General features: G+C 42.6%; 3 protein-coding genes across 3 annotated transcripts; 1 reads left to right on the top strand and 2 right to left on the bottom strand.

Annotated features, from left to right (window-relative positions):
- Positions 1-200: 200 nt before the first annotated feature.
- On the bottom strand, positions 201-756 carry LOC131013689 (uncharacterized). Its single transcript, XM_057941816.1, has 2 exons — positions 397-756; positions 201-319 (listed from the first exon to the last, which is right to left on the bottom strand). Exons 1-2 carry the CDS (start codon positions 721-723, stop codon positions 230-232), a joined length of 417 nt encoding a protein of 138 aa, XP_057797799.1. The 5' UTR covers positions 724-756; the 3' UTR covers positions 201-229.
- A 9,026-nt stretch (positions 757-9,782) lies between these two features.
- On the top strand, positions 9,783-12,841 carry LOC131007988 (uncharacterized). The gene is made up of 5 exons (XM_057934895.1): positions 9,783-10,368; positions 10,449-11,978; positions 12,050-12,145; positions 12,228-12,392; positions 12,476-12,841. The coding sequence occupies exons 1-5, from the start codon at positions 10,330-10,332 to the stop codon at positions 12,839-12,841; spliced, it is 2,196 nt and encodes a 731-aa protein (XP_057790878.1). The 5' UTR covers positions 9,783-10,329.
- Positions 12,842-13,792: 951 nt separating this feature from the next.
- LOC131007987 (uncharacterized) lies at positions 13,793-16,566 on the bottom strand. Its single transcript, XM_057934894.1, has 3 exons — positions 16,465-16,566; positions 14,388-16,414; positions 13,793-14,315 (listed from the first exon to the last, which is right to left on the bottom strand). Exons 1-3 carry the CDS (start codon positions 16,564-16,566, stop codon positions 13,808-13,810), a joined length of 2,637 nt encoding a protein of 878 aa, XP_057790877.1. The 3' UTR covers positions 13,793-13,807.
- Between the last annotated feature and the right edge of the window lie 7,255 nt (positions 16,567-23,821).

Raw genomic sequence — 23,821 nt, 5'->3', positions numbered from 1 at the left:
TTTTATCACTCAACCTTTGTTTCTAATCAAAATTAAACTATTTGAGGTTATATACATTGAGATCTACAAAATATCTAGTTTGAAAATACTTATAAGATTTCATAGAATGTATTGTAGTTTGATAACACATTTTACACAAACAATAGAATTATGCTAACACGATCGGCATTCATTATGCTAACACACCATACATTCTTTATTCCAATCCTACCAACAATTCTAAAATAATTTAATCATCCTCTTCAATATAAAAAATTCCACGGAGCAAGAAAAACATCGGTTCTCCGTGCCACTGGTACGCAAGATAGCCTCTATCAGCCTACAACAAAAAAGGTTTACTTAACATTATGTGAAATTATAGAAATTAGTATATGTAATTCAATGTTTGTATCATACCGCACTATACGCCTGCAACTGTTCGACGCTGATTTCCATTGTGTTATGCATGGGATCCCATTTCACACTGGGATCCTCAAGGAGGTTTCCAAATTTGAAAAATCGGTCCCTCAACTGGTTTATCTTAGCCTGGTAAAAATTAAGCTGGTGATGTATATCAAATTCACAGTTCATACCTTCACAAAGTCTGCGTTGTCGACCATCTTGCAGATGTTCGGGATTGCCATCCCACTGTCCGCAATCGACCATCTTCAATAGCCTTGTGAGAAATTTGTACTCTATTTGAGCCGTCCACTTGTAATCACCCCTATCGGCGGGGTACCACATCTCACGTTGAAGGAAATCTATGGTATTGAGATAATTCATTTTGTAACAAAACGAAATTATGAAATTAACTCAAAATGCTTTGTGATATGAGACCTCCTCATCCCCTCATCCCTTAAATAGAGTACGAGAATGAGTTATATACAATTGCACCCGTGACTTTCGAGTTGTCATTCCAAAAAATTATACACTATTGCACTCGTGAGTGGCATGGGTCCCTTGCCATCGTGGACCACGATCGTGCCCACGATCGTGTCCATCGTGCTCACGATGGCACGATCGTGGGGTCATGCAGTGAACACGATGGTGCTCCACGATGGCAGCGACCATGTCCACGATCTTTGACGCCGTGAAATCGTACACTTTATTCGAAAAACATGTGGGACATAATTGATTCGTCTCATTAATCATGCTTTCCCCTGAGTTTGAACACATTTTCCAAAAAATGCACCCGTGACTAGTTGTCATTCAAAATAGTTAAACACTATTGCGCCCGTGACCACCATGGGCACACATGGATTGCCATCGTGGGCCACGATCGTGCCCACGATCGTGTCCATCGTGTCCCACGATGGTACGATCGTGGCCCACGATCGTGTGCACGATGGTACGATCGTGCCCACGATCGTGTCCCTCGTGCCCACGATGGCTACCATCGTGCCTACAATGATCACGGTTGCATAGTATTACTCTCTATTTAATGGGATCAAACCCCCACTCCTCATATCACTAAACCTTTTAAGTTATTTTCATAACTTTTTTTTTCCGCACAAAATGAATTATCTAAACACTCTAGATTGGCTTCAACGTGAAATGTGGTTCACCGATGATCCAAGGAACGAATGGACCCAGGATATGGAGTATTACTTCTTACTAAAGCTGATGAGGATGGTTGACAATGAGGTTTGGGATGGTAGTCCACAGCATTTGGAAATCGACCGCGCTCGTCGCCTTACTGAAAAAATGAATACCTACTTTGATGTGAATCATAGTAGACATTTTTACGCCGTTAAGATTCACACGCTGAGGTCCCGATATCTTTTATTTCGGCAACTCATTAAGGATGAAAATGTGAAATGGGATCCTTTGCATAACGACATTCGAATAAGCGACGAGGACTTTACCTACTTATGTTCGGTATGATTTCTCTATTATTGTATTACATATCGTTATTTCTAATAAGTTTACATAATTTTAAGTAAAAAGTTTTTGCTTTTTGTTGTTGTAGGTTGATCAAAGGTATGCTGCGTACCGATTCCACGGAGACCCGTTTTTTTTCTTACTCCGTGGAGTTTTTTATCGTCAGGACGATTAAATCTTTTTAGTTGTAGATTGATGTTTGTTTGTGTTGTTTTTGTTGTTGTAAATTGATGTTTTTGTTGTTGTAAATTGTAATGATAATAAATGTCGTTTTAATATGCCTTACTCACGGAGACCCAATGAATGTCACGATGACAGATTCCTGACAAAACCGTGATCACGATGGCAGCCTCCCATCGTGATCACGATGGGAACGTCTACACCACTGCTGAATTCAAGGCTACCGATAGGGGCAGGGCTGGGGACCTCAGGACTTCCGACTCAAAACATTCCTGGGGGATTCTCAACGGGAAATCCACCTTCTCTGGTAAAAAGCACCGTTGTCGTTCCCGCGAAGGGAGCCGACGGGGATAGAGCTGATAAAGTACAGGCTATCGTAAACATGACACCACCTAGGAATGCCAAAGATGTACAAACATTAAATGGGAGACTCACAGCACTCGGGCAATTTATTTCTCGATTGACAGACCGGAGTTTACCTTTTTCCAAAATTTTGGGGAAAGGAACCAAGTTCGAGTGGACTCAAAATTATCAATAGGCTTTTGAGCAGTTAAAACAATATCTAGCGAAGCTGCCAATGCTGACGAAACCAAGGGCTGGGGAAACGTTATACTTATACATAGCAGTGGGAATGAAATCCTTGGGATCAGTCTTTATTAGAGAAGAACGAGGGCAACAAATGCCGATTTATTTTGTCAGTAAAATGTTACAGGGGGCGGAGCTGAACTACTTTGAAATTGAAAGGGCAGTGCTGATCGTGTTGGTAACGGCTCAAAGGTAAAGACCGTACTTTCTGGCAGACAAGGTCATTGTGCGCACGTCATTGCCATTCAAGCAAACTTTAGGGCGACCAAATCTGTCAGGAAGAATGGCAAAGTGAGCAATCGAGTTGAGTGAGTATGACGTAGATTTTGAGCCACAGGTTGCTATCAAAGTGCATGCTCTAACAGACTTTATAGAAGAGACTACTAGGGTTGAAAAACAGAAACCCTCGAGGGCATTCGTGGATGGTTCTGTCACGAAGGCAGGATGCGGGGTGGACATCTATATTCAATCCCCCACTAATGACGATTTATAATTTGCAATTAAATATGAGCAGCGCTCGTCTAACAATGAGGCTGAGTATGAAGCTGTTGTTAGGGCCTTGTCAATTTTATCAGAACTAGGGGCTGAATCCGTGCATGTAAAGTTTGATTCGCAATTGGTGGTGCAGCAGTTGCTAGGCGAGTATGATATCAGGAAACGCCGAATGGCCACATACCATGTCAAGGCTGGGGAGTTGATGTCCAAGTTCCAGGACTGTCTCATTGAACAAATACCGCGCGAACAAATAACAGGGCTGACTTACTAGCGCGGATGGCCAGCGCGGCCGAGCATAGCTGGACAGATTCCGTGACTCTGCTCTTTGAGCCTAATGCAGCGAGTATACAGGGTGTTTTCAACGTGGAAGTCAGAGAAAATTGGTGTACACCCATCATCCACTTCTTGCGGATAGGGGAGCGACTAGACTCATTTATCTCCCAGCGCTGCCTCTATGGCAGATATTGTATCATCAATGATCAACTGTACAAGAGATCCTTTACTCATCCACTATTAAAATGTCTATCTCTGGAAGAGGCGCAATTCGCTCTCAGGGAAGTTCACCAGGGTTGCTGCGGGAACCACGCTGGATATAAGGATTTGATGAGAAAAATTATCAGGGCTGGGTTTTATTGGCCTACAATGGCGGAAGATGCCAAACAATTTGTCAAGAAATGTGAGATCTGTCAGAAATATGCCCCGCGCATCAATATCCCAGGAGAAATTATGGGAACTATGTACGCCACTTGCCCTTTTGACAAATGGGGAATCGACATTGTGGGAAAACTCCCCACAGCCCCGGGTGGAAAATATTTCTTAATAATGGATGTGGATTACTTTTCTAAATGGGTGGAAGCAGAGGCAGTGACAAAGATAGATGAGTGTACCATTGAGAGATTCCTATGGCGCAACATTTGCTGCCGGTACGGGTCACCGAGAGTACTCATCTCGGATAACGGGATGCAATTCACGGGGAAGCGCATAGAGGACTTTTATCACAGAATGGACATCATACAACGCTTCGTCTCTGTAGCTCACCTACAGGCTAACGGCCAAGTAAAACTTACTAATCGCACAATACGTGAAGGCCTAAAGAAACAGTTGGAAAAGAGTAAGGGCAAATGGGCGGAAGAGCTGGATGGGGTCCTTTGGGCTCATCATACTAGCCATAAGACAGCTACGAGGAAAGCACCATTCACGCTTGTATATGATTCCAACGCTGTGATACCAGCCGAGGTACACTTGGCATCACACAGGGTCTTACATTATGACCCCATACAGAATGATGAACTTCGGCGCTTAGATCTGGATTTCATAGAGGTGAGCAGAGACGCAGCTTTTCTCAGGGCTGCAAAATATAAAAACATCATCAAAGCTGGGTTCGATAGCAAGGCGATAGTCAGAAAATTTACCAAGGGAGATCTAGTATTAAAGCGGACGGATGCACTGCATCCAGCCAAAAAGTTTGATCCTACTTGGGAGGGCCCTTTTGTGGTAACAGAAGTGCTGGGCGATGGAGCATATCACCTATCTGATAGTGAAGGGAGGCCTCTCACTCGGCCTTGGAACATCAATACTATGAAAAAATTCTATGCTTGAAGAGCTTACAATATGAATCTATCTTTGTAGACCAAATACTCTTTTTCCCCACAGGGGTTTTAATGAGGTTTGAGACCAAGTTTCATTAAAAAAATGAGATTCTTGGTTTTAGGGTAAACACGCGTGTTTGACAACATTTTTCATTTATATTACGGTATCTATCTTTAACTAATCAAGAATTGCAGGGCTGACAAACAATCGTGCTTGACTTCTAAAAGTACGCGCACGACAGTGGGGAGAGTAGGGGTCTATACCCCATATACGCCTACTACACTGTGAGACATATCCTATATTTTAGGGATAAAAAATTCATAATTATAGAATGTCACCTAAGTTCGAGCTCCCAGAGCTAGCTTAGCGTGGGCAGCTGCCTACACCGGATCCCAATGCTGGTAGTAGCGCGAGCACATAGGACCTAGAAGTCACCTAAGTGTGAGCTCCTAGAGCTGCCTTAGTGCAGGCATTAAGTGGAATAAAATTATAGAATGTCACCTAAGTTCGAGCTCCCAGAGCTGGCTTAGCGTGGGCAGCTGCCTACACCGGATCCCAATGCTGGTAGTAGCACGAGTGCATAAGACCTAGATGTTGCCTAAGTGCGAGCTCCCAGAGCTGCCTTAGCGCGGACATTAAATGGTAGGATATTCCAAAAGTTTCCTAAGTGTGAGCTCTCAAAGCTGCCTTAGCGTGGACATTAAGTGGTACGATATTCCAAAAGTTGCCTAAGTGTGAACTCTCATAGCTGCCTTAGCGCGGACATTAAGTGGTACACTATTCCAAAAGTTGCCTAAGTGTGAGCTCTCAGAGCTGCCTTAACACAGACATTAAGTGGAAAGATATTTCAAAAGTTGCCCAAATCAAAGCTCCGAGAGATAATTTAGCACAACATTCATAAGAATCAAAATTTTGAAGGTCACCTAAGCATGAGCTCCCAGAGTTGTCTTAACACGGACACCCAGAAAGTCAAAATGCCAAAACAACACACAGGGTCAAGCTTCCAGAGATGAAATTAATCTATCATCAGTAACCAATTTACAGAAATAATAAAGTAAGAGCAGCCAAAAAGATAACCGATTCATAGAGGACAATGAGTTTGTGTATATACAGAGTCAAAAAGATATCTAAACATATGATCTAAAAAAAAACATACATATATCCTATCTAAGTAGGAAGAGCTTCGGGCTGAGCAGAGGTTGGAGCAGACATAAGAGCAGAACCAGAGGGACCGGGGCCAGAAGCAACGGAGAAGGGACCTTCATTAAAAATAGGTAAAGACCTGGAGGTGTCGACGTCGGGGAAAGGATCTGGATCCTTAGATAGATCCCCGACCAGAGAACGCGTAGAGCTGGCCTCATCCTTGTATAACTTAGCAAGTTCTTGAAGGACCACTTCGCGGGAAACAGGAGAGCTGGACAGGTCAGATGACAGAGGCTTAGGAGGGTACAACCCAAATTCAGCAAAAGACCGGGGTGCCGCTCTGTCCCCGGATAGATCCTGCACAAATTCTTGAAGAACTTCAAGAAAAGGGCTAGAGAAGATAGGCTCTGTGGGGGCGTCCTCAGTGCAGAGACCCATGATAAATTGCTGAAGCGCGCTGTCTAATACTGGATACCACTACTCAGGGCTAGCAGGGGCCTTAGGGTCTATGCCTAGCTTTGCGCACAGGGCATTATTTTCCAAAGAACGCATTAAAGCCCGCAGATCCAGTTTCACCACCTGCTCAGCGGTGGCCCCAGGCATCTCTGCTCCCTTACGCCCAATCTCCGTGATCATGTAGGCCAGGGTGGGAATGAACTTCTTGAGAAAATTAGAAGTTTTGCAGAAGGCGTCTATCATGCCCTCGAAGAGAAGCTGGAGAAATTGATGGCCCTGGGGTGACAGGAAGAACTCCAGGCGCTAGTCACGAGCACCAAAAATGTACCCCTCTCAGTGGGCTCTGATACGGGCCTCCCTCCATCGCCTCTTCGACTCATCGTATTCCTTGGAATAGCGCTCCTGAAATCTGAGCCCAGTTCATTGGTCTCACGTTTCGCCTCTTGAAGAGCGGATTCCAAGGAATTTCTCTCAACTTCTAGCTCTGCAAGTCTGGCTTGAGCACGGGACAACTCTACCTCTGCTTCGCTGAGGCTAGATATTACTTGAGAGGCCTCTTTCTCTTTAAGGGCCAATGCAGCCCTGGCCTGGTGCAGGCTCCTCTCTACTTCATCAAAAAGCTCTACCCTGCGAAGAGCCTCGACTTTCTGAGTCTCCTCCTGGGGATTAGTAGAAGGTTAGTAGAACCGGTAAAAAGAAAAACGCAAAAATACCAAGGGATGAGAGAGAAGTATACTGTCATATAGGTGCGACTCAGTGATTCAACCAGTGCCGTGCCCGAGGCCTTACGGGCGATAGCCTGATTGTTCGGGTGAACCCTAGCTAACATCTGTTGATAATACTCCCGCCCCTCCATAGTAGAGATAGGACATATCAGAACGGTGGTCCGATCCTCAGGACCGCCTCTGGGCAGCTCTGGCTCCTGGGCTGTCGATTTACCCAGGCGAATGGCCCTTTTCTTGCGTGCCAGGGCTTCCACCTTCTCCTTCAGAGGGTCCTTCCTCTTCCTCTTCGGGATAGTCTTGGCCGCCCCTGGACAGAGGGTAGAGACGGGCTCTATGTCTAGGACTTCTATATCGTCGTCGATCGGCTCTTCCTCCTCCTCATCCCTCAACCCTGTGTGGACGGTGGAGATCTGGGTAATTTTCTCCAGGACATGACTAGGGCGGCGCGGACCAGGATGGAAGGACGTGTATGTAATTGGAACTGAGGAAAAACCCTCAGTTAGGGAAATGTTAATGGAGGACGGGATCTCTGTCGGGCCCCCGAACTCTTGGGTATCGTTGACCGTCTTGGACATGTCAGCTTTCGAAGGAGTAGCCCGAGGGGTGTCATCCCAGGGAGTCTCAGCTCTAGGAATCCCAGCCCTGTCCTCATCTTCGGCTGCCGGGGCTGGAAGAAGACTTTTGGAATCAGCCATCCAGTCCATCTCTGAAACAAGTCATTGGTGGGTTAGCATCAAGCACATCTTATCATCACACACACAAAAAACACACGACAAACAGATTACCTATTCGGGAATGGGAAAAATGAGAGAACAGCCAGTTCACTGCCAGCGCTGAGTTGTTATCTACTAAGCGCCGGGAAGGAAAAAATTGATTAGAGTGAAAAGTGTCGAGCTAATTAAAAATGGCTCAATTCTGGTTTGAAGAAAGGGTTAAAGAGGGGAGTGGCTGAGTATGTCTCTCCGGGTGCCAGATCACGTTAGCAACCTCGACAAAGGCACGCCAGGTTCCTTTATCAGTAGAAACTATACAGTATTTATTTACAAAATTCTTGTCTGTAGAGGGCAGTTTACTCATAAAGGTGGGTTTATATCTTTTATTGGTGGACAAATTGTAATGGTGTTGGTTTTCTTGAGGACTTGGGTTTGACAAAACAGATCTGTCGTATCTCGGCAGCCGTGGTATTTCACTAGTATATGGAAGAAGGCCCGCCGCATGGCTGAAGGGACAAGCTGGTAAAAGGGGATACGAAAATGATTACAGATTGTTACCAGAAAGGGGGGTGGAGGTAAGCGCATCCCGGCTGCCACTTGTTGCTCCCAGAGAGCAATGTTGTTCTTCCGAAGGTTGGAAGGACCGTCGAGGGATTTATTATCCGGGAGGCAGAAAGTTAAGCCAGGGATAGGTCCCCGTAAAGCTTTTTCTAATGGGGCCGGAGTTTTTAAATACCAAAAATTAAAAAAGATAACTCTTTTAGCCTCAACTTAAAAACAACTCTTTTGTATACCAAAATCAGTTAAAAGACTAAAATACCCTTACATTATATCATTAAAGAAAAGCAAAAAAAAAAAAAAAAAGAGAAGTCATCGGCCCCTCCTCTCTCCTCCCTCCACCCCCAAATTCAAATTCTCTCTCTCTCTCTCCCAACTCACGACACGCTCACGACCGGCGCCACCTCACGATCGAATTCCAGTCACGACGTCGAGATGGGCGACCGCGACCGGAACGACGACGACTCGGTGTCGGCGACAAGCTCCGAAGAGGAGGAGCGTCTCGCACATCCTACTCCTCCGGTGAGTGAGCCCTAATTTTCGCCCAATTTTGCCTCCCTTGAAAAATTGGAGCCTAAATTCATTGTTAAATGCATGTATATGTGTTATAATGCTTTGAGAATCATGTTTAGTTGGTAAATAGCTAGAGTTTGTTGAGATTTGTTGAAAACAACTTGAGAATTTTGGTGTTTTTTGTGAATTTTTCGGCTGAAATTGGCGGAAAGATCGTGGATGGAGACGACGGGGGTTGGGGCAGGGTGGGCACGACGACAGGGGCCTGAGGCGGGGTGGGCACGAAGGGGGCTTGTGGCGGGGTAGGCACGACGTGGGTCTCGTCGTCGGATTCACGATGGCAGGCTCCCCATCGTGGGCACGATGGCGCCGTCGAGGTCACGACGATGGCCCACGATGGCGTCCATCGTGGTCACGACGGGGGCTTGGGGCGGGGTGGGCACGACGGGGGTTTGGGGCGGGGTAGGCACGACGGGGGTCTCGTCGTCGGATTCACGATGGCAGGCTCCCCATCGTGGGCACGATGGCGCTGTCGAGGTCACGACGATGGCCCACGATGGCGTCCATCGTGGTCACGACGGGAGCCTCCCATCGTGATCTCGACAGTCCGCCTACCCCGCTTCGTTTATTTTTTTTTTATTATTATTGTTGTATTATTTGTTTCAAATACATGATTATCTTTCTAATTTGTTTTTAATACATTGATTTTGTAGATTAATTGTGATTGGAAAAGGCCTACATTGATCTACGTGACCCGTGGAGTTAATCTTTATATGAGGACCGATATATTGAAGGAGGTCAAGAATGTTTTACTTGATAAAGGCGGTCCGTTGGCTCTAGAGAGATTTAAAGAAGGCGTAGTAGGACGGTTGATTGATATCAAGAGAAACCATAGTGCAAGTAATGCTCTACACCACTTGCTAGCTCGTCAATTGAAAGGTAGCGATATACCATGTGACGAGTCTTGGTTTCAAGTTGGTGGACAGACCATTCGATTTAGGCCGACGGAGTATGCCCTTGTCACGGGACTTCACTTTGGCAACAGTGATTTTGATCCATATGCAAAACACAAGCCTCCACGGAATGGTATATTCAATCGATTCTTCAATGGTGTATCCACGAAGGTGCATGTGTTGCGCAAGAGATTCAATGAGAAGAGCCTTGGCAAGGATGTGGAAGACTATTTGAAGGCTGCCAATCTTTTGGTGTACTATCTATTCCTCCTATGTCGGGATAATCCAGTGATCGAGGATTGGGCATGGACATTAGTTGAGGATTTTGAGCGTTGGGATGCCTTTCCATGGGGCTCATACACGTATGGCGCATTGTCTTACTACATAGACACTGTTGGGATTGCCCCGGACCAAGCTGAAAAAGATTACCACTTTTATGGTCCGGTTTGGGCCTTACAAATTTGGTCGTACGAGGCCGTTCCAGATTTGGGAAGCCAATGTGGCTTTCGAGAGCGCGAGGAGATATTGCCTCGTTGTTTGAGATGGAGCACTCGACAGATGAGGAAGATTGATTTTGCAACTTTTTTAGAGAAGCGGGTACGTTTTATCTTTTTATTATATAATTTTTTATATTAAAATTCGAATTCTAATATTGTGCATGTTATATTGTTTTGTAGCGGCCGGTATATCCTGTGTTGGAAGCTACATCTAGTGAGTTAGATGAGTACTATATGATGAGCTTCGACAATGGGGATATGTTTGATGTTCGTTTCGAGGCTCCTGTACGCGTTGCCTCAAGATATGAGACAACATTGAAGGCGCCTGTACAGAAAGCACGACGCGGGACGAAGCGCCCCCGACAGAGCACTCCACTTCTCACTCCAACAGAGGGGGGAGAGAGAGCTAGAGTGTGTTGTGTGCACGGACGGCCTTGCCCAGACAACGAAGGGGGCACTGACAGGGGGCATGATATCGAGGACAGATTGAGGGCAGTTATCGATGATAGATTGAGGGCAGTTTTGACTGATGATTCTGATACAGGCTTTCTTGCTGTATTGAGAGCAGTTATCGATGACAGATTGAGGGCAGTTTCCGGCCGGAGGCGTTCTAGGAGTCCTCCACTCTTCCGGGAAGAGGATGTTATCTCCCACCACTCTCAGAGTCGCTCCCGCCAGCCACAGCCTCAGCATGTCGCTGCCGATGAGGCCTTTTCTTTGCAGCCTCAGCACGTCCCCACCGAGGTCGGTACTTCTTTGCAGCCTCAGCATGCCCCCACCGAGGAGGCTATTGTTTTTCAGCCTCAGGACATACCCATCGAGGAGGTTACTGCTTTTCAGCCTCAGCACATACCCACCGAGACCAGCGCTTCTTGGGAGCCTCAGCACGTCCCCAACGAGGCCGGTACTCCTTTGCAGCCCCAGCATGCCCCCGCCGATGAGGCTATTGTTTTTCAGCCTCAGGACATACCCATCGAGGAGGTTACTGCTTTTCAGCCTCAGCACATACCCACCGAGACCAGTGCTTCTTGGGAGCCTCAGCACGTCCCCAACGAGGCCGGTACTCCTTTGCAGCCCCAGCATGCCCCCGCCGATGAGGCTATTGTGTTTCAGCCTCAGGACATACCCACCGAGGAGGTTACTGCTTTTCAGCCTCAGGACATACCCACCGAGACCAGTGCTTCTTGGGAGCCTCAGCACGTCCCCAACGAGGCCGGTACTCCTTTGCAGCCCCAGCATGCCCCCGCCGATGAGGCTACTGCTTTGCAACAGTTTACCAACCTCTTCAAGTCTGTGGTACCTGTGTCGCACTCTCCTATCAAGGGAGCCTCTTACCAGACCTATATCCCATATGATAAGGTTTGTACCTTACATTCTCCTGACAAGGCCAAGAAAGCGTCTAAGCCACATGATAAGGTACAAACATCTGAGCCTAGTGTTGATTTGGATGATCTCGAGGAGTTTGGGGAGGATGAGGATGAGGACACGGGCGATAAGAGTTTGGGGCCTCGAGAGCGTAGACCGTCTGCTGCAATTCGGACTCCTTTTAAGGGTCAAAGTCCGTCTACTGCTGAGGTATTGAGGACTCAGTACAGAAAATTCAGAATTAGTGGACCTAATTCCATTGCAGTTGTGACTGCGACAGAAGCTCCTTTAAATCAAGAGTTCTTCGATGATCTTGAGAATACTGACATGGACTTCACCCAAGATGTAAGTTTTAATTCATAATTTGTATTGTGTTATGTACATCCTTAACTAACCTCAAAGTTTATGCTTCACAGGTCATAGACCAATACGTGCTTTTTATTCGCACACGTCTTGGGATAGCCAAAGAAAAAAGCATGTCTACTACTTTAGTCATCGGCACTGATTTTTATGTAAGTTTTACTATGATCCTTCATTTGTGATTCTTGTTTTCCTATCATTATTATTGAACTTGTATCTTGCAACTTTTTGTAGGTTGTATTGCATGCCGAGCTTACCCGACTGCATCCAAAGGATCCCAATTTTAAGAAGGTGAAGGGAAAGCCAACATATCCCAAATGGACTTTACCTGAAGGACTCGAACGCTTGGTTAAAGGGCTAGATACGACAAATTCAACTCCGTGGTGGAATGTAGATTTTGTAAGTATAGTATACTAGTGTAATTTGCATTTGGTATTCTTATTGGTTTATTAAACTATAAGTTATATTTTTTTTTTCAACAGATTGTTGCAATTTGTCTTGTGGGCAAAAATCACTGGGTCACTGTGCGAATTCGACTTGTTGATTGGAAGGTCGAGTTGTATGACTCATTGTCACACCTGTTTGATGAAGGCAAGGCTTCTGTGCGCGACGATGAGATGAAGCCCATTACTCGTCTCATGCCTCGTCTATTAGAGCTCTCCGGTTATTGGGAGAACACAACTCGGATAAAGAGAGAAGACGAGATGGAGCTTCGTAAGATGCCGAGTAGTGCCCAGTTCGCCCAGGTCGACAACCACAGTTGCGGCCCTTTCGCTTGCATGTATCTTGATCGTTTAGTTGCCACTCCTGACAAAAAGCTGAGACACTCTAGATTGGCTTCAACGTGAAATGTGGTTCACCGATGATCCAAGGAACGAATGGACCCAGGATATGGAGTATTACTTCTTACTAAAGCTGATGAGGATGGTTGACAATGAGGTTTGGGATGGTAGTCCACAGCATTTGGAAATCGACCGCGCTCGTCGCCTTACTGAAAAAATGAATACCTACTTTGATGTGAATCATAGTAGACATTTTTACGCCGTTAAGATTCACACGCTGAGGTCCCGATATCTTTTATTTCGGCAACTCATTAAGGATGAAAATGTGAAATGGGATCCTTTGCATAACGACATTCGAATAAGCGACGAGGACTTTACCTACTTATGTTCGGTATGATTTCTCTATTATTGTATTACATATCGTTATTTCTAATAAGTTTACATAATTTTAAGTAAAAAGTTTTTGCTTTTTGTTGTTGTAGGTTGATCAAAGGTATGCTGCGTACCGATTCCACGGAGACCCGTTTTTTTTTCTTACTCCGTGGAGTTTTTTATCGTCAGGACGATTAAATCTTTTTAGTTGTAGATTGATGTTTGTTTGTGTTGTTTTTGTTGTTGTAAATTGATGTTTTTGTTGTTGTAAATTGTAATGATAATAAATGTCGTTTTAATATGCCTTACTCACGGAGACCCAATGAATGTCACGATGACAGATTCCTGACAAAACCGTGATCACGATGGCAGCCTCCCATCGTGATCACGATGGCAGCTCCCATCGTGATCACGATGGCAGCCTCCTATCGTGATCACGGTGGCAGCCTCCCATCGTGATCACGGTGGGAGGCTCCTATCGTGATCACGATGGGAGGCTGCCATCGTGATCACGGCAGACTGTGTTAAAAACACCAACATCCACTATCAAAAACTCAATTGATACAAAAAACGGATTAAATTCAAACTAAATGAACATTAAAATAGATATTGGACACAAAGTTCCTTCTAAGAAGTGACAAAAAGTTTAACAACTTACATTTATTCACGGAGGGGCATTGGACATGCTCTAATATCATGACCCTCTTCTCCACAATTGCTACATCTTTTTTTCTTCCGACGTCTCTGGGTCGGTTGTGCTTCCTCCGTATCATGAGATGGTTCATCTGTGGCATGAGAAGGATCCTGAGAAGTTTCCTCAAACTCTGCTTCTTGAAATGGAACATTCAAATCCACCCCACCCACAGGGATAGATATTGTGCATTTTTTTCTATTGTGTCCCGTTCCATTACACCTAGAGCACACTTGACGCCGTCGTGAGGGTAGTCCTTCAACTGTTGACCGAGTACGACTCATCTTTGGACGCCCAGACTGACGTAGAGTCTCCGGATCGGGTGGACTACAATAGATTGATAAGACATCTCCTGGCACATTCCATTCACTCGGATGTGGTATTGGACTAACATGTTCGGCATAAGTTTGTGTCAACTCATATTGTTTGAAATATTTGTGTACGAAATCGTACACATTCAAACCATTGCCCGCCCACCTAATAAAACAATATAATTTCGGCTTAAAAACAAATTAAAATGTAATTAAAAAGTAAATAAATTTTACATACCTTATAGCGGCAACCGCATGCTTGCATGGAATTTTATCCTCATCAAACTCTCGACACTCACAAGTCCAATTCTGAAGATCGACTTGATATTGTTGATCATCCTCTTCAACTTTATACACAAGTCCGGTGGTGGCTCGAACAGTAAGAGAGAGACTTGCTTGCACAGAATTAGATAGCTTGTTGAACGTAGACACCGTTAACACATGATCTCTCGATTCAGACGATGTACGTCGCTCGTCAAACCAATCCTCCAAAAGTGTGCGAAACGATTCAAGTAAAGAGCACACTGGTAAACGCCTAGCCCACCACAACCGAGAGTTAAACGATTCCGCTGCATTAGACGTCATAAATCCATAGCGTTGCACCGGACACTTTGACCTAGCCCACCTCTCCGGTCCAATTTGAGAAAGTCGTCGGTGAGCTCCATCCGGACTAGCGTCGTGCAGCAATGAAAAAAATTTTTCGAACACTTCGTGACGATAAGAATATGCTGCTTCATAGAAGACCGTGGCCACTGTCTTCCCATAGGGCGTTAGATTCTTCAACAGATGGTGATAACACAGTCCATGGAATGCATTTGGATACACGGCTTGAACTGCATTCCGAATGCTTTTATGTTGGTCACTCACAATTAATAAATCTTCTGGAGGATTGTAACACCGCCGTAGATTGTAGAGAAAATAAGTCCACGACTCATCGTTCTCTATTGGTCCGAGGCCAATTGCTAGAGGAAACACTTGATCGTTCCCATCCTTTGTCACAGCAACAAATAACACTCCTCTGTTCTTTCCCTTCAAGTGGGTTCCGTCTATTACAATCACCGGTCGAAGATACTGCTCAAAAGCCCGAATACTTTGCCCGAGGGCAACAAACATGTGGCAGAACACACCCTCACGAGTCGTCTGCAAATCATAAACAGTCCCTGGATTACGTTGTTTCAATAGATAAAGATACGATGGAAGCCTCACATATGACATATTGAAGTCACCATACGTTCTCTCTATCGCCTGCTGCCTAGTTCTGACTGCGAAGCAATATAGCATTTGAACGCCATACTTACTACGCATCTCAGCAATCATCTCCTTTGGCCTCAAAACAACCTTCTCATCGATTAATTTTTTGGCAAAATAATATGCAGCCACCTCGCCACTCACAGACCGTGCTGTAGTAACACGATTCAAATCCGCCTGACATGTGTGATCCAATGTCAACTTAGTAATTCTCCAAAGAGTTGCAGCCTCTACTGCACATAATCTAAAAGTGCAGTTCTTCCTACCACTCTTGCATATGTACACTGCACGAGAATCTGTAGAACGATCGGTTGCAAACACTAGATAGTGCTCCAAATGATAAATTCCTATAGCTATCCTCAACTCTACTTTGGATCGAAATATGGCCCCTACCTCGAGCAGTCCGTAGGCTATTGGATGATACTCTTCCCACCCCAACTGTAATATACTTTCAATGTGCGGAAATGGAATATCCCAATCGCGCGAGCCATGTTCATGCTCAACATAGCTTGCAGTCTGATAATCCGATGAAAAATGTCGCAACTCATTGCGACGATCTTCCACATCGTCTTCAGATGTAGACTCTGCTTCATCTTCCTCATAATCCTCATCGAATACCTCTTCATCATCTTCCTCATGATACGGCATTCTTTGATCATGATGTACAGCCGAGGTACATCCTCTCATAGTGTTGCGGCTCACATTACTATCGGGGCCGGAAGAACCGCCTTTCTCAATCACATAAACTTCTGGATCCTCTCTAGGATCTGCTAACCATCGAAGCAACTCCATATCTCCCCTCAATAGAACTTTTGCTTTAATACCATTGATGTTTGTGACGTACCATAATGTATATTCGGTCTCATTTCGATATCCCAAACCATCTCTAATAAGATCCACGAGGTTAGCACGATTAATTGTACCGGAATCGATATACGCAACAAAGAATTCCCCATCTATATATGTTGATCGCTCCCAACGACCGCCATGATGTATCATAATACGTCGCCCCGACATCTGAAATTAACAAAATGTAATATAAACAGTCAGAAAACCATTAAAAGTACCTTAAAACATGGACTGTCAACCCCACGATCGCAGCACACCATCATGATCACGATGGCACTCACGATCGTGGACACGATCGTGGCCACGATCGTGAGTGCCATCGTGATGACGATGGTGTGCTTCGAATATGTGGGCTAAACCCTAAACCCTAATAACATGACGTCGAAACATAAACTCTAATGTGTGACCTATTTGAAACAAAATAAACAATATTCATGATCAACATATATACTTCCATGAGATCAAAACGTTCAAACAACGAAACAATCATAAAAGCCGTTTTTAGAATGTTTTTTCACGTTTTTTTTTTTTTTCATATTTCATGCTTGTGAGTAGTAGACGGAGGAACAAAACATACATACCTTTATATGAAGCGAGATGAACGAAGGAACGTCGCCTCTTGTTGTTTTCTTCTTCCTTTATGGTTGATCTTTGGATTTCTTTGATTAGGGTTTAGGTTTTAATTCGTGGTTCTTTTTGTTTCGTTCTTTGGTTTTAATTCATGGTTTTGGATTTCTTTCGTTCTTACAACAACTACAAGCTTCCACAATTATTATCACCAACAACCTCTTCATCACAAAAGTTATTCCTAGTCTCAACCGAAAAGATTCACCAAATCTGCACTTCATTAATGACATTCCGGAGTTCACGGCGTCGTGACCACGTTCGAGCCATTTATCGTGAGCTTCCATCGTCCCCTCGGCCCGTCGTGGCCATCGTCCCCTCGGCCCGTCGTGGCCATCGTGCCCACGGGCAATTGGCCTCGACCGTCGTGGGCACGACTGCGCGCTCGCGGGGTGGGCACGTCGGGGGCCTCGTCGTTCGGCGTGGGCACGATGGGGGCCTCGTCCGAGGTGAACACGATGGACGGGGTGGGCACGATGGCTCGCGTGCCCACGATGGGCACGATGGTCGTGTCCACCATCGTGCCCACGTTGGACACGACGGCTCGCGTGTACACGATGGTCGGCGACACCATCGTGATCACGATGGACGACGGTCGTGTCCACGATCGTCGCCATCGTGTCCGCCATCGTGGACACGGGTTTGACTTTGGCTTCAAGTGGTGGGCACCGTAAGGGGTATTTTAGTCCTTTCACAGATTTTGGTATACAAAAGAGTTAGTTTTAAAGAGGAGCTAAAAAAGTTATCTTTTTTATTTTTTGGTATTTGTTTATTAGTTTCCTCTTTTCTAATCGTTTCATTTCCCTGACAGTCATGATTGAAGAGGGAACGGAGTAGGAAGACATTGCTACGATTTTCTCAATGATCTTCTACCTAGAACCTTTCCAAAAACGAAAAGGAACAGCTAGAATCTACAATCACACAACCCAAGGAGAGGAGAAGGGAAACAGTACCTAAGATCGGTTGAGGGAACGCGGCGAAAGTAAGCAGAGACCGGCAACTATCAAGGAGGCGTTGAGCAAACGGCGGGAGCATACAATGAAAAGGAGCGGTGAGGATGGAAAAATGGTGGAATGAAGACGGGGGATGAATATATATACTTAAGGGCGGCACGGAGAACGAAGGTTTCATCGGTCCAGTCAAAGAACGACATGTGGCGTTTTCAAATGGGAGTTGCAACTGAAGAGGCGCCTTTTTCTGAAAAATGAAGAATGATTAGATGGGCTGGGACCCACTTAACTGACGGGCATTTAATGCGCGACAGAGAGAAAAGGGCAGCACTGGACACGAAGGGAAGAAATAGAAGAGCTGATTGAGCGTAAGCAGCAAGAACACTCAATCAGACTGGGGGGGAGTAGATGATGATGAGTAAAATATGCATGAGGCAGACCTGATAACACCAGAGTCTTCAGCGCTGGAACATGACGCATAAGAAAGAGCTTGTATAGTATTTATGGGAAAAAAAAACACGAAGGATAAAAGCACCAGGGCCATTTTGGGAGGATTTAGGCATTACGCGTACCAGGGCTAAGGTAAAGAAAGGATGAGCAACGCTGGGGATTAAGCAAATCTGGCATAGTCAGGAGGGGAACTTGAGCAAGGCTGGTGTGGTCAAGACGGGGATTTCAGGGCTGGAAGATAGATGCAGCGCTGGAAAAGATTAGCAGCCCCGCTAGTTGACAACGACCTCGGAAAGATTCTCTCTAACTGCCAGGGTCACTATCGGTCATGTAATTACTAATTGACCCTTGTCTTAGGCATCTAAAATAGAAGGAATGCTTGTCATTGTAGACACATGCTATCCGAATTCTAATACAAAAATTCTCTCTTCTCTCGCTCTAGCTGTTCTTGCTTTCTCACTCAATTCCCCAACACACTATAGGTGAATCACTATCTTCATAATCAAAGGGTGAAATTATTGAACTCACCAGACTATATCTCACAACGGTAGAATTTGAAGAAGAGATCTCCACCAACAGTTCTATTCTTCAGAGCTGCCTATAAATAGCTCAGGAAAATACCCGAAGAAAATGGAGAGAAAATAGAAAGAGAAAATTCGATTCAATCATCAATGCATAGGCCACATTGAAAGATCAACTCAAGCTTAACCTCCACAAGCATTGAATTGAAGAAGAGAGCAATCAGAGATAACACAATCAATGCAACTGATTACATAAACTCTCTTAGAACATCTAGGCAATTAAACAAGATATATCCTTAGTCTAGTTTCTGATTACTTGAGAGTCTATTCTTAGTAATCCTAGTTGGTTTATTACATAACCTTTTCTTTAGAGTGAGAAGAGCGATTGTAATCGAGTTCGAGACTGAGACCGAACTCTGTGGTTGTTTAGTACCAGTAAACTAAACAGTTAGGTTCCTTGGCACCCGCAAGCTAAGGGAGTTCAGACTAGTGTTCTGACTCATAGATCTTAGCCAAGCGCTGGAAAAGGTATTTGTGTGTCTTAGTGTGCTAAGAGTGAGCGATAAATTCAACCCAATGTGTTGGTACTGAAAATTTGATTTTTAGTTCAAGGTTAGCTGTGCACCCGTAAGCATAAGCCTAGAGTGTTTGTCAGATTGATCATCTGGCCGTGGACGTAGGAACCTATTCCGAACTACGTAAAAATCCTTATGTTCTTCATCTGCTTTCAGTTATTTCTTATTTGTGTTAAACTTGTTTTCAACTGAAACTGACTAACTGAAAAGCGAAACTAAGGATTTTATTAAGTGACAAACTTTCTAAAGGCTATTTAAATTAAGTTTAAATTTCCGCTACTAAGTTATTAGTCTAACTGACCAATCAACTGATAGTCAGTAAGATTTGTAACTCTACTCTATTTTACAAACTCTGGACTGAAGCCTTACGTGGATATCAGTTAAAGCTCTGGCTTGACTGAAATCATAATACTGAAGACACTTCAGTATCAGTCTACAACCACTTTCCAACTGAAGTTTGGATTGTTTGTTTTCCGCAAAAATAGCCTACGGGTGTATTTCCCCTCCCCCCCCATACACCTGTCCAGTAAACCCTCCGGGACCCAACAAATTGATCAGATATTATATTAAATATATATTGTGAAAAATGTGCAATTGTTGCTGATTTAAAATAAAATACTCCCTCCGTCTCACAAAAACATGAACAATTGGGAGTGGCACGGGTCTTAAGAAATATTAGTTGAAAATTATTGTGAGTGGAAAATAGGTCTCACTTTATAAAGTGTTGTGAGAGTAATGAATTAATTAAGGAAAAGTAGTGGTGGACCATGATGATTTTTTTGTGACTAAGTATATAAAGGAGGGATAAAAAGTAAGGGTGTAATGTACAAAAAAGAAAATGTTCATGTTTTTGTGAGACATCCTAAAATGAAAAAATATTCATATTTTTGTGAGACGGAGGGAGTGTATAATAGGGATAAAATAGATAATTTACATGTTGTACCCAAGGCTTTTTTTCTATTAGTATAGATTTTAATGTTTCCCCCAAATTAAAAATGTGCATCATTCATTTATTCTTTTAGGCATTGATTACTTCAAGCCGTTTACGCACTTGAGCCAATTTATAAAAGGGTAAAGGTTACTTTATGTCCCATCGTTTTAGAAAATTCTCAAAAATATTCCAACCTAACGATAATACCAAAATGATACCCAACCTACCAAAAAATATATTATTTGTGTCCTATTAAAATTTTCTGGAGACCGAAAATTGATGTGGGCTAGGGTTGCCGCCGATTCATGAACCGCCGATTCCGGGCCCGAACCGGCGGTTCAGGGTCGAAATTTCGGTGAACCTGAACCGGCCCGGATGAAATGTAATGGGCCGATTTTTTGACCCTGAACCGGCGGTTCCGGGCCGGGCCGGAAACCGGCGGTTCCCGGGCTGAAAACCGGCTGTTCCGGGCTTTTTCCTTTTTCTTTTTTTTTCAATTTTTTTTGTATTCTTTTTTATGAAATTAAATGATTTGTGATGAAATTTCAAAATTCTAATTCAACTTAAATCTTAAAATATATAATATAAATGACTTGTGTTGAAAATTTAATGATTGTGATGAAATTAAATGATTTATGTCATATTTTTTTCCTTTTATGCAATTAAATGACTTATGTCATATTTTAAAATTAAATGACTTGTGTTGAAAATTTATATTTTATGAAATTAAATGATTGTGAATTTGTGATGAAATTTCCAAATTTTAATTCAACTTTAAATATAAAATATAAACATGTGTTGAAATCGAAAATATAAACATGTAATAGTTTTTATGTCATATTTTTAAATTAAATGACTTGTGTTGAAAATGTATATTTTATGAAATTAAATGATTTGTGATGAAATTTCAAAATTTTAATTCAACTTACAATATAAAATATATACATTTGTTGAAATCGTAAATATAAATATGTAATATTTTCTATGTCATATTTTTAAATTAAATGACTTGTGTTGAAAATGTATATTTTATGAAATTAAATGATTTGTGATGAAATTTCAAAATTTTAATTCAACTTACAATATAAAATATAAACATGTGTTGAAATCGAAAATATAAACATGTAATATCTTTTATGTCATATTTTTAAATTAAATGACTTGTTGAAAATTTATATTTTATAAACATGACAATTAATATATTTTTAACATAATATTTTGTTATGTCATCTTAATTCTTAAGTAATGCTTGTGCTTTTTTTTTTTATTAAATGACTTGTGTTGAAAATTGAAATACAATGAAAGTACAATAATTCTAACACATTGACAATCAAAATAATGCATAAAAATTGAATTTATTCTATGTATACAAAAAAATATTATAAGGATACAAATTACAATATTCAAAATTGAATAAGTAAACTAACTAACACTAACTAAATAACTAATTCATTACAACTACAAGTTTACAATAAATTCCGAAAGAGAGTTGTCTAACAGGGGAAAAAAAATTAAGGGCTTGAGCTCAATTTTAATATAAATATTAAAATTGAGTGGCCTACGTATCTTCATTGAATAATGAAGAATCAAAGCCCACATAGTTCTCTTACCATAACTTACCTAATCGTAGTCCTCGGGCTCGGATCGTTCGGACTCGGTGAATTCATCGTTTGGGCTCTCATAGGCTTGATCCCATTCATTCTCTTGAGCTCGCAACTCGGCTTTGGACCAATCATCAAGCAACATAGTGGCCTCCATGTTTCGAGGATCCATGTTGCTTCTTCTTTCGTTCAACACAAGCCCACCAATGCTAAATGCTTGCTCGACGGAGACCGTGGAGACCGGGACCGCGAATAACTCCTTGGCCATGGTAGCGAGTATGAGATATTCCCTCTCGTGCGTGGACCACCATCTCAAGACGTCAAATTGTATACCACCTACATTTTTGAAAGCAAATGTACTAGACAAATATATATATCTAGCTCGTTAGTGGTATAGCTCCTTTGTGTATTCATAAATGAATAAGCGGCTTGAGCCCATTCGTTTTGATCAAAACTACTTCCTAAGGTGGAGGAGCCATATTGACCTTGTGAACTAGTAGTGCCACTTGAAGAGTATGAGGGGTTTGCAAGCATATATTTTTGTTCGTAGTCATTAAACAAAGTTCTAAGTGTGTTATCTATTCTATGTTTAATATCATCTAAGTTGGGAAGGTACCATTCTAGCATTTCATTATTTCTTAATCTTGACTCATAAATATCTCTAAAGGTACCATAATAAATTTCTAATAGACGATAAACACTTCCAATTTTCATTGTAGGATCTAAAATCTTAGCAATTAAAAAAATATCGGGAATTTCAAGAAAATATTTAAGCCACTTAATGATCATTTGATATGATACATCCTTCAAATCGTTTTTTTTTATAACAATCATTTAAAGCAATACCAATAAACATGCATTGTTCTAAAACTTTAATACTAGTACAATAATAAACACCGGATAAATCCGTGGTAGCATTTTGAAAAACCTTTAAAAGTTGAAATAAACTACCACATTGTTTCCAATAAGAGGGCAATAAAAGCAAGTTAGTCTCGGGAGTTGCTCTAAAAAAATCACATAAATGCTCAACATGTTCCATGGTAGATGCAAGCATGCCAAATGTTGAATTCCAACGTGTAGAAACATCTTTAACAAAATTTGTATATCGAATTTTTTTGTGACGACAATATTTTTGCCATTTTTTGCCAATAGTGACTTTTCTATGCAACATATTAATGGCTTGTCTAATGGGATCAACAACATTATTAATAAGAGTATAAGCATCTTGTACACATCTATTTAAAATATGACAAATACAACGAACATGAAAATACCTACCTTCAAAAGAGGGCAACTAACTCGGGAATGGAGGCGGTGTTGGCGGATGCATTATCAAATCCAACCGAAAATATCTTGTTTAAATGCGATACTCATTTAAAACAGAAATAATCAATTGAGCAATATTAGTAGCATTATGTATTTCATTAAAATCTCTAAATGCAATTAAACGTTTTTGAATTAACCAACATTCGTCAACCCAATGACAAGTAATACCCATATAAGAATATATTTGGAAAGAATCACTCCATATGTCGGAACATATAGAAAAATTTTGATTTAAATTCTTAAAATGTTTTCGTAAATCACGTTTTCTTTCTTCGGCTTGTCGCCGAATATTTTTGCACATAGAAGTTCAACCTATTTTTTTGGCGGCCGGATTATAAGCATTTTTCATAGTATGTTCAAAAGTAAATTTATCGGCATGTCTAAAAGGCAAATGCTCCATTGAAACATAACGAGCCATGTAATCTCGAGCATTTAGTTGATCAAATTTCCATAAAACATTACCTTGTTCATTACCTTGTCGTTCGAAAGCTTCGGGATGTAGTTGAGTTTGAGTTGTATGGATTCCATACTCGACAATGTGCTTACTCTCCATGTGCCTTATGAGGGTGCCATAACCCCCTCCCGCTTTCCATTGAT

This window comes from Salvia miltiorrhiza, chromosome 2, assembly GCF_028751815.1.
Source record: "Salvia miltiorrhiza cultivar Shanhuang (shh) chromosome 2, IMPLAD_Smil_shh, whole genome shotgun sequence".
NCBI classification, from domain to species: domain Eukaryota; kingdom Viridiplantae; phylum Streptophyta; class Magnoliopsida; order Lamiales; family Lamiaceae; genus Salvia; species Salvia miltiorrhiza.
The sequence above is the reverse complement of the archived record's forward strand: the minus strand, read 5'-3'. Positions and strand labels throughout refer to the sequence as shown.

What these genes read in the sequence shown, in the direction of transcription:
- LOC131013689 (XM_057941816.1), bottom strand. Translation starts at nt 723, where the DNA reads ATGTGGTACCCCGCCGATAGGGGTGATTACAAGTGGACGGCTCAAATA. An exon ending in AGTTGCAGGCGTATAGTGCG is followed by an intron (nt 320 to 396) that starts GTATGATACAAA and finishes TTTTTGTTGTAG; the next exon opens with GCTGATAGAGGCTATCTTGC.
- LOC131007988 (XM_057934895.1), top strand. Translation starts at nt 10,330, where the DNA reads ATGAGGAAGATTGATTTTGCAACTTTTTTAGAGAAGCGG. An exon ending in ACATGGACTTCACCCAAGAT is followed by an intron (nt 11,979 to 12,049) that starts GTAAGTTTTAAT and finishes TATGCTTCACAG; the next exon opens with GTCATAGACCAATACGTGCT. An exon ending in CGTGGTGGAATGTAGATTTT is followed by an intron (nt 12,393 to 12,475) that starts GTAAGTATAGTA and finishes TTTTTTCAACAG; the next exon opens with ATTGTTGCAATTTGTCTTGT.
- LOC131007987 (XM_057934894.1), bottom strand. Translation starts at nt 16,566, where the DNA reads ATGGCACTCACGATCGTGGCCACGATCGTGTCCACGATCGTGAGTGCC. An exon ending in TTGACAGTCCATGTTTTAAG is followed by an intron (nt 16,415 to 16,464) that starts GTACTTTTAATG and finishes TGTTAATTTCAG; the next exon opens with ATGTCGGGGCGACGTATTAT. An exon ending in CATGCGGTTGCCGCTATAAG is followed by an intron (nt 14,316 to 14,387) that starts GTATGTAAAATT and finishes TTGTTTTATTAG; the next exon opens with GTGGGCGGGCAATGGTTTGA.